At 43.1% G+C, this 15,134-nt stretch overlaps 1 protein-coding gene across 1 annotated transcript in view; it reads right to left on the reverse strand.

Annotated features, from left to right (window-relative positions):
• Nucleotides 1-5,095: 5,095 nt before the first annotated feature.
• Nucleotides 5,096-15,134, reverse strand: part of MICU2 (mitochondrial calcium uptake 2) — an 87,781-nt gene continuing 77,742 nt past the window's right edge. Inside the window, exons 9-12 of the mRNA XM_059902936.1 lie at nt 12,340-12,511; nt 7,941-8,049; nt 7,357-7,514; nt 5,096-5,749 (exon numbers count right to left, since the gene is read on the reverse strand). Of these exons, the coding sequence (XP_059758919.1) occupies nt 5,645-5,749; nt 7,357-7,514; nt 7,941-8,049; nt 12,340-12,511 (544 nt within the window). The 3' untranslated portion in view covers nt 5,096-5,644. The remainder of the gene's footprint in view (nt 5,750-7,356; nt 7,515-7,940; nt 8,050-12,339; nt 12,512-15,134) is intronic.

A 15,134-nucleotide genomic window follows, 5' to 3' on the forward strand; every position in this document is an offset into this window, starting at 1 on the left:
GAAGATCCCACATGCCGCGGAGCAACTAGGCCCGTGAGCCACGATTACTGAGCCTGCGCGTCTGGAGCCTGTGCTCCGCAACAAAAGAGGCCGCGATGGTGAGAGGCCCGCGCACCGCGATGAGGAGTGGCCCCCGCTTGCCGCAACTGGAGAGAGCCCTCGCACAGAAACGAAGACCCAACACAGCCAAAAATAAATAAATAAATAAATAAATAAATAAATAAATAAATAAAAAGTTAGATTTAAAAAAAAAAAAAAAAAAGATAGTTTCCCCAGACTGTGAGCTTTCTGAAGAGGGGCTAGGTCTGTTTTGCTTCCATGGTGAGCCCAGCACATAGTCAGGCACAGAAGAGGCACTGAATCATATTAATTGACATAACCTGGAATTAGGGCTGTCCATGCTTTCCCCACAGTTTTCTCAAACTCCCCATAACTTTGATCACAGAAGCAGTCTTGTATATGGTGGTGAAATTCTTAGTATTATTAGAAAAGCGTTAAAGCTTATTTATATTATGAGGTGAAGAAACATTTGTGGACCAGCCTAGGGAAGGAACCATGATGTGGAACACTAGTAAGGATAAATTGACTTGGGCATAGTGGAAAAAAGATGAGTTGTGGTGTCAGTGATATTTGGATTCAAGCCCCAGCTTCCTCACTTGTTAGCTATATAATATCGTGGGATTTATCTAAGTTCCCTGAGATTCAGTTTCTTCTGTCTATCAGGGATAATAGCATCAATCTCACGGTGGGAGGGCTAGATGAAATTTTATATACAATGTATGTATATATAGGTATATATGTAGTATATGTAAAAATATGTATGTATGTACTTGTATGTATACATGAACCTATACATCTACTGTGTGTATATATACTAGTATGAATATACGTGTGCTCGTCTACCTATCTTGTGTATCTGTAGTTCCTGACATATGGTCATTTTATCAGTTAGGATTCACATTAAGTATTTCGACAGAGAAAATTTCCTACAAGGACGTGGTTAAACAGGTGTTAGAGAAGCAAACAGCAAAGGGGACTGAGGTCCCACAGAGGAAGCACCTGCAGGAAGAGCCCCCCACCCCTGAGGCTGGGGCACAAAGAGAAGAGGGGCAGCGTGTTAGGACCCAGAGCTTGCAGGAAAGGCCCCGGGCTGCTTAGTGAGGGACGCCTGCCAGTGGTCCTGGTTCTCCAGGAGAACACAGTGATCTGGTTCTGGGAGTGCCAGGACGTTCACAGCAACCAGAACAGTGGGAGACTGGTACCAAGGGCTGCTAGGGTGCCGGCTGGGGCTCTGGGGACATTGGCAGGACAGCAGCAGATGGGAGCATGGCCCAACCCAGCATCACAAGGCTGACTGTGTACGGGAGGGAGGGAGGGCTGGGAACAGAGACAACAGCTTAGCAACTAGCAAAATCACGGAACTTAATTTGATGCGTTCATCACGTTAACCGCTGCCTGGAATTCCATTGTACAACTCTAGCACAATTTATTTACCACTCTCATGGTGCTGGACATTCAAGCTAGTTCAAATGAATACAAGTTAAATTTGTATTAATTGAAATGATGCTGCAATGAAAATTCCTTCAATTCACTTTGGATTGTAACATTTTGTCACTGGGGAGAGCTTGTATGACATGCTGTAAACCATAAAGGAGTTATTAATTAATACTATTTTCTCCCAAGATTGAATGTCTAAATATTATGTAAATCCAGGTGTTATAAATGTTATAAGCAAAATATTTTCTCCCGTTTCATCCTCTTGGAAAGAAAGCTTCCATACAAGGAAGACTAGCACCTCGCAGAGTACACTGGATAGAGCAGGTTCAATAGAGACTTGATACTGATGCTGCTGAAGAAATAACCTACCCCAAATACAATGCGTCACCTAGAGACGCCAAAGATTAATTTCCTTCCTCACTGAACATAACCAAACACAAATTTCATGTGAATGGGCACCATGGTAGCGCCCTGTGTTCATTTCTCTACGAGCTGGTGGGTATTTAACCAAGGTTCATCCGGCCAAAGTCTCCTACGGGGCTCCTTCAATAAGTAAGTCATTTTTGAAATACTCTGTCATTTTCTGGGTATTTGCTTGGTTTTTCTGTTAAAGGTCACGCTTGGTGCTCAAGGAAGGTAAACTATTTTGGAAAAGCAAGAGCGCCATCTTGTGGAACATTTGTGTTGCAGTTCTTTTATTTTAAAGGAGCTGCGGGGCTACTTCACCGGACGGGCAGGGTTCTCCTCATTTTCTCCCTGAATCTCATCTTTCTGTCTCATTTATTCTACGGCACTGAGATGCTCTTGGTGTCAGTTTGCCCCCAGCTTTTGAGGACGTGCCGTTTCCCTTAGACACACCTTAGCTCCTCGTCTGCCCTGTGCTGCCTTTATCTACTTCTCTGTTTCCTTCTTAGCATCAAACTCTGATTTTGCTGTTTGCTTTGTACCTCCCCAGGGAAATTTCTTTAAAAATCCACGTAACCGTTACCATGTAGAGGGAAATACCTGCCGCTTAGGAGGAGAGCGGGGAGACCGTGGAGTTGAACAGCCCTCCAGAGGTCAGGACCCCTCCGCTGAGCTCCGGCCTCTGTCCCGGGCTGACTGAGGTCCTGGAGGTTGGCTCAGCTGCTCACCTTGTGCTTTCCTTCGGTACGAGGTCGGCAGAGAGGGCGGCGTCTGGAGAAAGGCCTCACGGGCCACTGAGAGGAGATTCAGGCGCCCGCACTGCAGGGCAGGTGCTGCCTTTTCTCCCTTCTCCTTCCCCCCGCTCATCAGCACCCGGGCGGAGGTGAGGGGGTGGCAGGATACGGGACACTCGGAGGCTTAGCAAAGGGAAAAGACCCGGGGCTACAGGGCCTGGCCGGCTCCTCTCTGCTTACCCAAGTCTCACGAAAGTCTAAAACGTGCCCCAATAAAAGGAGGAGAAAATAAAATATACAAATCAAATGAGAATCTTTTCCGTAGCTGTTAATTTAGGGAACACTTTCAAATATACTGGTGACAAAGGATTATATATGGAGATTTCTTGGAGCAAGTCCTCAGTGGGCAGCCGACTTCTTGAATATCGCCCCTGATCTCTGGCGCTGAGTCATAGCCCTGCGTGCCTCCGGAGACCCCCAAACTGGTCTCAGCCGTTAGACTCTCCACGTGGGGAGGAAGCGCCCACCCTCGCCCCTCTGTGGGAGCAGCACCCCCCTTTTCATAAGCATCCTCCTCTGCCCCCTCCAGCCCTGGGGGGTCAAGGAAGCTGCGCGTTCGTACAGACGCCACCCTTCGGGGCACACGTGATAGGCCAGGGGTGGACCTTGATCCCGGTGGCAGCCAAGCAGCACTTCCCTGGTCCTGCGCTGGGCCTGGCGCAGCCAGAGAGGATGGAAGCGACGCACAGACAGAGCAAACGGTGGTGCGGGCCCCGGTGGGTCTTTTAGTATAGTAGTGTCTGAACATGTGCATATTGATTATATGCTATTTTATTGTAAATTAAAAAATATAGGTTAGTGCTTTATGTTATTAAAAATATGTAAGGTTATGTTACATATAAATTTCATTTCAGGATAGTATAAGGGCATTAAAGAAAAACATTTCTTTTAAATGGTGGTGGTGGGGAAAGGATATTAGGTCTCACTTGGTGGAGAACCAAGATGTAGATATGAATCCCTTCTTGGCTTTTGTCATTTCCAAATACTTTTTCTCAACTATTCACCCCCTGGTTAACCTTGTCCATATCATACATTGTTTTTAAAAAATAGCTTCTTTAAGGGGCTTCCCTGGTGGCGCAGTGGTTAAGAATCCGCCTGCCAATGCAGGGGACAAGGATTTGAGCCCTGGTCCAGGAAGATCCCACATGCCACAGAGCAACTAAGCCCGTGCGCCACAACTACTGAGCCCACAAGCCACAACTATTGAGCCTGTGTGCTGCAACTACTGAGCCTGCACTCTAGGGCCTGTGCTCCGCAACGAGAAGCCACCACAATGAGAAGCCCACGCACCGCCATGAAGAGTAGCCCCTGCTTGCCGCAACTAGAGAAAGCCTGCGCGCAGCAATGAACACCCAACGCAGCCAAAAATAAATAAATAAAATTAAAAAAAAAAAAAAGGCTTAAGATATAATTCACATACCATATAGTTTACCCACATAAACAATTCAGCATCTATTTGTGTATTACAATACTTATTTTAAAAAATTACGTTAAAAAGGATACATATATGTATATACACACAAAACATAAAGACTGCCATTTTAACCATTTTAAGTGCACAATTCAGTGGCATTAATTAAATGTGCAAACATCACCATTATGCATTTCCATAATTTCCCATCACCTTAAACCAAAATTCTGTAACCATTAAGCAGCAATCCCCCATCCCCCGTCCTTCCCAGCCCCTGGCCACCTCTAGGCCACTTTCTGTCTCTATGAAGTTGCCTATTCTAGGGACCTATGTAAGTGGAATCATACTAGTCCTTTTGTGTCTGGCTTATTTTACTTAGCATAATGTTTCCAAGGTTTGCCTGCACCTGTCTTGGAATCAGCTGTTTATCCAGAGAGTGGAACACGTTTTAAATATTTGCACTATTCTTGAGAAGCATATTAAAAAATAATTATTTGCCATATTTAAAATATGCCATCTTATATTTAATGCCAATTAATTTCTAGTACCATTTTAAAGATGCACCCATAAACCACTATATCCCAAGAGACCCTCATCATGTGATCAAGCTTCTCCCGATCACACTATTCTTTAAAAATTATTTGTTTTATTTATTTATTTTTGGCCGCAATGGATCTTTGCTGCGGTGCACAGGCTTCTCATTGCAGTGGCTTCTCTTGTTGCGGAGCACGGGCTCTAGGCGCCCGGGCTTCAGTAGTTGTGGCACGCGGGCTCAGCAGTTGTGGCTCACGGGCTCTAGAGCGCAGGCTCAGTAGTTGTGGCACACGGGCTTAGTTGCTCCGCAGCATGTGGGATCTTCCCGGACCAGGGCTCAAACCTGTGTCTCCTGCATTGGCAGGCGGATTCTTAACCACTGTGCCACCAGGGAAGCCCCCCAAAATGTAGTTTTAAACAGTACATATAAAACAAAATGCACCTCAGTAATTTTTTTATCTTTATACTTTATTCTGTTTCCAGAATACTCCAGAATACTGAAATTTACATATTATTTTAAAGACAACTAACATACAGCTCACTGAAATAAAATGTACAAGAGGTCTATGAGATGTAAGGTACAGATAAGAAAACCTGAAATGTTTTAACTTAACTTGCCCTACTAGGAGCACCAGGACTGCAGAATTGATCCTGGCCTCACGTCAGTGACTCATCCCGCGCACCTGTTGACTGCTCCAGAGAACGTGCTGTGCTGCTGTGTTGACACCGGTGAATGACCAGGTTTCCCATCTTACCAAAGTCAAAGTGTTACTTCAATCCTAGGCTTTGGACAGAGTCCACTGTCTGTTTTCGTAAAAGAATACTTTCTTTTTACGAAGTTCTGTAATGAAATCTTACGAAGAAATTATTGAATCAGAAAGCAAATACAAGGCACCTTTATATTACAAAGGAAATCAATGAAGACTTAAGAAGATAACCATCTAGTACTTTAAGACATCCTAAGTTCCGACACTTGGAGCAACATAATTCCCACATTGTTTTTCTATAAAAGACCTCTTCCTGCTTGTTTCCAGACTTCTTTCACTCCTTTAATGCTTTCTTTTTTCACACATTTCCAGTATTCTTGTATACTGAGCTGTTGCGGCACCTGTTAACCAAAAATGAAAACTAAGGGTCACGGTCTGCGAGTTAAACCCGGTTCACACGCGCTTGTCGCTGCACAAGCCCCACGTTCCTCCAGAAAGGGCTGGAGGTGATGACGCTGTGACGGTGACTGCAGGAGACTGTAAACTCAAGGTAAAGGATGAGAAGTGAACGTGAGTACCGGTCCCCCAGGGTACCGAGAGAATGGAGGCTCCTCCCCAACAAGGTAACAAAGACTTCGTGTGGCTTTCTTTCATTTGTTGGTTTTAAAATGTAATTATTTCATAATGTTTTCCTTTTATAATATTTTATAATGTTTCTGGTTTTCTGGTGAACTTCAGTTAGCGATGTGGAACAAAAATTATAAGCCTAAAACTTTGACCTAACCTTGGCTAAAATTAAAAAGAAAGAAACCATAAGTCACAATATACTTGATGAGAAGCCTTAAGAAGAAACAGTGGGCTGGCCAAAGAGTTCGTCTGGGGAAACACGAATGAACTCTTTGGCCAACCCAATAATATAGTGATATATAATATAATTCACACAAGTACTGTGTGGCTATTATTTCTCTCAGTTAAAGGAGAAAGCAAAGGTTAGAAAACATTTGGCTCCTGGTGACCACATGCACAGCATTGCTGGAAATCCACCAAGTGGAAGCAAAAGTCGATTTCAGATTATATTTATGTCCTTTTCCTATCATTGATTTGAAGCTCTTCTCTTTAATATGTTTTTGAGAAACGGCAAAGAGGCTGCCGGATATGTGAAACTGTTAACTAGAAAGGCTGGTTTAATTTCCAGGAATATGATCATTAACTATGAGGTGCTGGATAACCACAAGCTTGTAAATCACGTCTGCTGGTGGAAATCATATTTGTTCATTTTCTGTAAATAATGTCTGCAGCAGGAAAATGAATGTGCTCTCCTAAGCTGTAAATGAACAGCTCTGTTTACACGAACCCACCACAGTCTCTCTCCTGTTCTCCCTCCTGCCTTTCTTCTGGACTCATTACCTACTTATCATCTCCTGGAACCTTGTTTTCAACCTGCGGACGGCTTTCATGAGTATTTCTAGCAGATTCTAAGCTAAACAAAATTTTGAGTTTGATTTGTCCCTCAGTTATAGACCAATATGTGAATTTGAGTGAATAATGATAAGAGCTAACATTTACTTCAAGTGTCTCAGCCACTACATTAAATATTTTATGCTTAACTCTCATAATAATTCTTTCTGGTAGATTCTGTTAGTTTCTCACCGTTACAGATGAGGAATCTGAGGCTCAGAAAAATTAAGTGGCTTTGCAAGATTTGGCAGTTAATACGTGACAGGGCTGGGGTTTGAGTCTAGGTGTCTAACTGCAAAGCCCAAAGTAAAATTCTAGGCTATGACTTCTGAGTAGTGCTTCCTGATTCAGACTATTTTAAAAAGAAGCAAAGAAAAACGGGGGATCCCATCTGTAGGAGATACTTCAGTGTTGTAACTATAGCTTATAATCTCTGCAAAAATGATGAAAACTCCATTTAAGACTATACATTTGCTCAAATTCTAGGTTTACTTCCATTCATTTAACTACATATAAACATGTAACTATTTAAAAACTCAAAATCTGTTACCCATAAACCTCGATGCATCCTGTTTTTTAACACCCCAAGAAACTCTTCATGACTGAGACACTCATCACCATCCACATCAAAGATCTTGAAGACGGCGTCCAAAATATTGTTGGAGAGTTCTTGTCCTGTTGCTACCTTCACAGCTCTCTTAAACTCCGCTAAAAGGAGAAAATATAAACTCATCAACAATGTAAAATAGTCTAAAAGTGTTTATTGTTTGAGAAGTAAACACAAATCTGTATATTTATCATTTGGGAAGTAAAACAAGAACAAAAATACTCATCAAGAATGTGTTCAAATGATAAACTTCGCTGAGAAATGTCCGCAGGCTATTTTAATGTAACCAGAGTTTTGAACACAGATATTTAAATATTTCCTTCTACTTCTCAGGGGAAAGGTAAAGTAAAAGCAAAAAAGTAATTGTTAATAAATTGTTAAACAAATTGTTGTAAATCTGGAATACCCACATTGAATTCATTGAAAGGCCAATCAACTGTTTTTTCTGGTAAGTGGTCCCTTGATTGGTGAAGAACAGAGTGATACTGTTTACAGATGATAAAAATTAAGTGATTCATATAACTTACCTAGTCTGACGGGGCGATGAGCTAAACTAAACATCTGCATGGCAATAGCAAAGTCTTCCAAGTGGGTTGCAAAGTGACAAAATGACTTGAACTCATCCAAACTAATGCTCTAATAAAATAACAAAGTGAGTTTTTATTACAATCTTGTAAACACATTAAATAATTTTATGAATACACCCGTGAGTCCTCTTTTCTGTCATAAAGCCTGTGCACTTCCATCTTTCTAAGCAAGTCTATTGAAAAATCTGAGATGCAGAATAACAATACAACTATAGATTCTAGAGATTAGGAGGAACCCCAAGAGGTTAAGTGCAGGGCCCCTGGGTGTGACCGTGCAGACTGAGCACTGTGTGAGCGGGAGCGCACGGCTGGGGGCCCCGGGGCTGCGAGCGTGGGGCTGGGGGCGTGTGTTACAGCCCCGCTGTACCTCCTCAAGGGTCCTGCGTGAAGCCTTAGCCCCCAGCGTGGCCGTGCGTGGAGGGGGCCTTGACAGGGGTCATTAGGGCTGAGCGAGGTCTCAGGGGTGGGCCCTGTTCTGAGAGGGCTGGGGTCCTGATGGGAAGAGGGAGAGACAGCAGGGCCTCTGGTCTGAGTGTGAGCGGGGAAAAGGCTGCGTCTGCGGCAAACCAGACACTGACCACGCTGACACCCAACCGCCTCGAACTGCTGTTAAGCCCCCGGTCTGTGGCAGCCCGAGGAGACGAATGCGTCCTGTCACGCGGCCGCCTCCTTGCTCTTCCGCCCGGGGAGCTCGGGGCTCTGGGGTGAGAGGGACCTGCCCTCTCCTCTGGGCACAGTCGGGGCCTCGCTAAGCCGCCAGGGGCCTCTCGGGGAGACGTTCATCCTCTAAGGCTACTGAACACAACGGTCAGGCCTTGACCCTTGGCCCATCTGATTTTAAAACCTATGCACTTAAACAAGAAATAAGTTAAAGAACCTAGTTTTTCCACTGAAAAAAAAAAAGAAAAGTACGAAAATTCTTATTTTGAAAGTAGATTCTTCCCTGCATGAAAAACTTTCTCTTTGTGGAGATCTTCGGGACCATGCCCTCTGCACATGTGAGGCTGATTCAAGTTTCACTGCTTTCAGATTTTGTGAATTTGTCGGATTTTTATTTTTTTTATTTTTTATTTTTTTAAATACTTTGTTTTTAATGGAACTGCTTAATTTTTTTTAAATTTTATTTTATTTTTATTTTATTTTTGGCTGTGTTGGGTCTTCGTTTCTGTGCGAGGGCTTTCTCCAGTTGCGGCAAGCGGGGGCCACTCTTCATCGCGGTGCGCAGGCCTCTCACCATCGCGGCCTCTCTTGTTGTGGAGCACAGGCTCCAGACGCGCAGGCTCAGTAGTTGTGGCTCACGGGCCTAGTTGCTCCGCGGCATGTGGGATCTTCCCAGACCAGGGCTCAAACCCGTGTGCCCTGCATTGGCAGGCAGATTCTCAACCACTGCGCCACCAGGGAAGCCCGGATTTTTATTTTTTAAATTTAATTTTTTGAAGAGATAATATGCATACATGGTAAAAAAAAAAAAATCCAACAATTCAGTAAGTAAAAAACGAAAAGCCTCCTTTCCTCTGTCACCCCTGTGACACACCCCTCGTGTGTCCTTCCAGAGACGCGCTCCTCGTGCCAAACACGCACAGGCGCCTGTTGTCCGCGGTGGGCGCCCCCTCCACGTCTCCTGCCCGCCGTACTCTCTCAGCAGCACACGTCGGAGGGTGGCTGTTTCTCTACGTCGTGGTCTCAAAGCAGGCACCGGGGCCACCTTTCTGATTTTGGCTTCACTGCTGGTGAGAAATGGTTTGTCGTCAATGCTGCAACCTGCATGTCTGTAATTGTGAGTGAAGGTAAGCACTCTGCACTTCTATGCGCATCCGTCATCTGTGGATTTCTGCTCCGGGGCTTGAGGGGCTGGCGGGTGACCTGTTACTAGGAGGCAACTCTCCAGGGTCTCTGGCGTTTCTGCGCATCTTGTGAACAGTGGCCCAGCCACCCTTCCGCTCCAGACGGCCTTTGCAGGACGTCTGTAGAGAGAACAGCCTTGAACAGAGACGGCGTCTCCCTCGGAGCAGAGGGCAGCCTTGCCTACTGTCCGTCATGAAAGACCCAGGCTCCTTGGCTGCAGTGTGAACCCACTTCGTGAGCCTTGGGGGCAGGGGGCGGACGCAGACGTGGTGCTTGAGCTGCCTCTAAGCTGCAAACGATAAGCTTCTCTGGCTCTGAGCCAATGGGCTTGTGTCTTCTGCCGGCACCTGTCAAGTGGCACAGGCTAACTTGCAAATGACAAAATCTCAGACACTTTAGTAATTAACGCATTGATATCTGAGATCCCATCTTCTATATTAGGTAGGGTAGAATGTCAGACCCTTCAACGTTCTTGATTTTTTAAGATCTCATTATAAGTTAAAGAAATCGGTCTATTACATGTGATGCCAGTATTTCCCCCCATTTTGTTAATTTTTTTCTTTTGACTTTGATTATAATTTTGGGGGGATGAGGGAGGCAACAGATGTCTACATTTTAGGTAGTAATTTAATCAATTTCATTGAAAGCTTCTAGGTTTTCTCTTAGTATATACACCTCACTCTAAGACATTGTTTACAAGTTTTCTTCTATACTCAGTTTCAGTTTTCTCTTTAACATTCAATTCTTTGATCCATCTAGAATTTATTTTAGAGTAATGAGTGAGGTAGAGGTTACCTTCATTTTCTCCCTCAGAGGGCCAGTGAATTGCTACCCCAGTGCCATTTACTCATAGTTCTTCTTTTACCCAACCAACTTGCAATCTGAGGTTACACATACTCAATTTCTGTATTTGTAATCTATTTCTGACTTAATATTCCATTCAACTGATTTGTCAAATTGTCAGTAACACTGTTTTAGTTCCAATGTTTGGTGACGCATTTTAATATCTCAGCTTTCTTTTTTTTAAAGATCTCATTTTTTTAGAGCAGTTTTAGGTTCACAGCAAAAGTACGGGGAAGGTGCAGAGATCTCCATGTACCCCCTGCCCCCTCATCAGCAGTTTCACACAGACTTGTGGCTTGTCCGGCTCCCTCTCAAGAACCCAAGGCCTTTTTGTGGGTGCCTGTTGGTGGTCACCAGTATCTGGTGCTCTCCTGAGACCTGCACACGTCAGGACCACGCTGCTTGGCTTCCTTGCAGTAACGTGTGGTCATGCGATCAGTCCGGCCAGTGGCCGGGTGTGATGCTTCCAGGCCTAAAGATTTAATTGCTGGAATGTGACTCACTCCTTTCTTTTCCTGCCTCTGAGGCTGGTGTTTCTAGCAGATGGGGGAGCTCCAAAGGGGCGGAGCCTCGGAGAGTGTGGGTCCCCCAGCAGCTGTGTGGGCAGGGTCTCCCACCAGCCCACAAGGGATGTGCAGCATGACTGAGAAGGAAGCTCTCCGGTGTCAGCCTTGGGCTTCCAGGGCTAATGTGAAACTGCAGCAAACCTAGGCTGTTCAGACTGTACAACATTACATTTACAGACTGATTTAAGGGACAACTGCTATGTTTATAATACTAAGACATTCTAGTCAACACCAGGGGATGTCTCTACAGTTAGATAAGTTTTCTTTTCTATCCGTCAAGGCTTTCAAGTTTTTTCTATATATTTCTTGTTTAATTTATTTCTAATTGTTATATATCTCTATTGCAATTATAAATGAGATCTTCATTACATTTTATTATCTTTTTCCTCATTATAGAGATAGCTTTAAAAAATTATATAAAAACACATGCCCACTAAGAGGTAAAATAAGGTCTGGGTTTTTAAAAAAAATAAATTTATTTATTTATTTATTTATTTATGGCTGCGTTGGGTCTTCATTGCTGCGCAGGCTTTCTCTAGTTGTGGTGAGCGGGGGCTACTCTTTGTTGTGGAGTGCGGGCTTCTCATTGTGGTGGCTTCTCTTGTTGTGGAGCACGGGCTCCAGGCGAGTGGGCTTCAGTAGTTGTGGCACGTGGGCTCAGTAGTTGTGGTGCGCGGGCTTAGTTGCTCCGCAGCATGTGGGACCTTCCCGGACCAGGGCTCGAACCCATGTCCCCTGCATTGGCAGGCGGATTCTTAACCACTGCGCCACCAGGGAAGTCCCGAGGTCTGGGTTTTAATTTGGGGTAATGGGACACATAATGAGGGAAATTAAAAAACAAAGAAAAAAAACACACGCCTATTTCAAAAAAAACTGTTTTGGAATAAAGTAAAAAATCACTCAAAATCTCACCACTGTCCATTAATCATTATTAACAGTTCGGCAATCATCATTTCATGCATCACACAATATAACAGAGAGTAGGTTAGTCTTGATTAATTTGGAAGTTACTTTATTGAATTATATAAACACGTCTAACTTGCTGTTTCATTTTCATCATGAGCATAATAAAAAGGTGCACCAACCTCTCCTGCCGACAGCTTCTCGCTCACATTTTTCCAATAAACGTCTTTATTTTCAGTGTTGGTGAAAAAAAGGAGCCATTCTGCGAAGTCTTCTTTTCTCATGAAACTCAAACCTTTAGAGAACTGAAGGAACTCCATTTCTTGGACCTCGGTCTGTAAGTTCTCCATAAATCTACATGTTCAAGCACGAGATGGATGTCAGGGGCGCATGCCTTCGCCTTTAGTGCTGTAAGTGGGCTGCAGGCACCTCACGCAGCACCTCCGTGAGGTTCAGTACGTTGCAGATCCCCTTACGTACCTGCCACGTGTTGAAAGATCTGTCCGACATGTCATGTCACAATTTAACAGAAATATACATGGGGAGCAAAAGAGGGATATTCTCGTTCAATGGGAGAAGTACTGTCACTGTGAAAAATTTACTTGCTTTAGAGCCTGCATTTATTCCGCAGACCTTAAAAGTGTGAAGGGGGAGTTTGATTTCAGGCTTCTACCTAGGTGATAGGTAAGAATCAGTTTCCTACAACATTTTCTGAAAGTACTGGATACATGAATTTATTCATCAATGCCGTGTGTCTTTGGGTCAAAGCAGAATGTTATCTAAAATTGGAAGCATTTCAAGTTTGGGCTGATCAACTAACTCTTTTACTGATACGCTTTGTCCTCCGTTTTACTGAGTTTTACTGTACTGGGTACTGTGATGGCATCAATTGATTCTTATAAGGATTGTTAAAAGGGTGTTTTACTTGCAAATGAGTGTACAGTGATAAGGGAAGTAGAAAACATGGTATAAAAACATTACTAACTGTCCCTTTCCTTTTTCTTTTTCTTTGGGCTCTACCTGAGGCTGAAATATTATAAACTTAATTGTTGTTAAACTATCCATTGTCTGGTTTAAGCTCTTCCATCTTAACTAATTATACTACTTTTGAAGAACATTAAATATGCTTAATGATAAAATCTTGTCTCAAATTATACGTCTTGTCATGACATGAAAGTCTGGGACATGATACTGGACATAAATACCTGAATTGAATAATTTACAGTACAAAAGGCCACCAAATGCATCCTGAACAAATTAAATAGTTTATAAATTAGTGTCTTAATTGGAAGACAGTGTCATAATTGGAAACAACGGGAAAAATCTGTTTTGCTTATCTGGGTTTTTTAGGCCACGGTGTCTTGTACAGTATTTACTACTAATTTGCAAGTTTACCAATCAAGAGTTAGTGTTGTGGTAGCTAACTATGGTATTTGCCTAGAGATATTAGTTTTCTCATTTAGAGAAACAATATTATATTTTGAAAAAAACACATATTTATGATTTAGACAAACCTGGGTTCCAGTGCGGAACTTGACAGTTTGCTAAGTGTGATTTGATGGACAAGCGCTTGGACCTGAGTGTCGGGTCTGTTCCTTCACCAGTGAGATGGTGATGGTGAGACCCACTCCGTGAGGCTGTTCACAAGCTTATAGGAGATGCAGGTATAACTATTATAATAGATCATGTAACTAGACATTGGAGAGGTGAAATTCAGAGCCAGGTTTGTCTTAAGTTTCGAGCAGTCACAGAGTTTCTGAAAGAAGTGGTCCTGCAGTTGCCTGCTAGGTGGTTGGGGGCATTGGGTGGGCTTTCAAGGAAGTAGTCCCCCCAGGTGACCAGAGGGACAGACGGACTTAGTAGATGCCATCTGGTGTCAAGAGAAACTTACCAGTGACTGAGGGAACATGTGGATAAATTGGTGGCTTGTTTGGGTTTTTTTGTTTTTTTTTTGTTTTTTTTTTTTACTTCTACAGCTAGTCAGATTCTCCAGCTGAAATACCACTTAGCCATTTCAGTAAAAGCTAAAGTATAATTTAAGTTCTATCTCCTGGAATTCTGGTGTCTATTCATTGTTATGAAATCAACAGGTACTTTAATTGTGAAAATTCAGTTCTTTATCAGCATATGTATAGTTCAGGGGAAAAACTACTGATGCTCAGACTACCCCGGCAGCCGGCGATGGTGTCTCCCGCTCTGTGCCGGTGACAAACCAGGCAGCCGGCGATGGTGTCTCCCGCTCTGTGCCGGTGCCTGTTTGTCTGGTTCGACACACCAACTCTGTGCCGCCTTCCCTGCCTTTCCTTGAGACTTATAAGCTGTACTTTATAGAACAATATCCTTTATCAGACAAGCTGTAAAGAGCATGCTAAGACAAAGGTCAGAAGAGAATAGGCAAACATCTTTTTATAAGGAAGGATTATACGTTATACTCCCATAAAAACAGAACTATAAGCTCCACATAACACATACTGAAAGAACTTCCTGTGCAATTTCAGTGATTAATTTGGCCACTATAATGGTGACCAGTTAAAAATTATATATATAATTTTATATTATATTATATTATATATTCATAATATAATATAATATATGGAAGCTATTTTCTGTTACTTTACAACTTACGCAAAATGTTAGACACATGTTATGATTGCCGAATTCTAGCCCAGTAACGCTAACTTGAGGGGCGGCCTGCTCCATCCAAGAGACAAGTCCCTGAAAATCTGCATTTAAAGCATTCTTTGTTAATTGGATCTTTTTTTAAATTGCATAATGGTATTACAAATTTCACAGGGCCCATTAATTACAGAAACTTTAAGAAAAACGTTAAAGTAAGAATTCTAAATGAAATTATTCCCTTTAAGGAACATTAAAGTTAGAAGCAACTTTAAACAATCACTAAGCCCTACAATTGTATCTCCTAAATGTGTCTTGAAAATGCCCAGTCCAAAGTCTTTATCGCCACCCCACTGGTTCA

This window comes from Balaenoptera ricei, chromosome 18 (assembly GCF_028023285.1).
Source record: "Balaenoptera ricei isolate mBalRic1 chromosome 18, mBalRic1.hap2, whole genome shotgun sequence".
In the NCBI taxonomy this organism is placed as follows: Eukaryota; Metazoa; Chordata; class Mammalia; order Artiodactyla; family Balaenopteridae; genus Balaenoptera; species Balaenoptera ricei.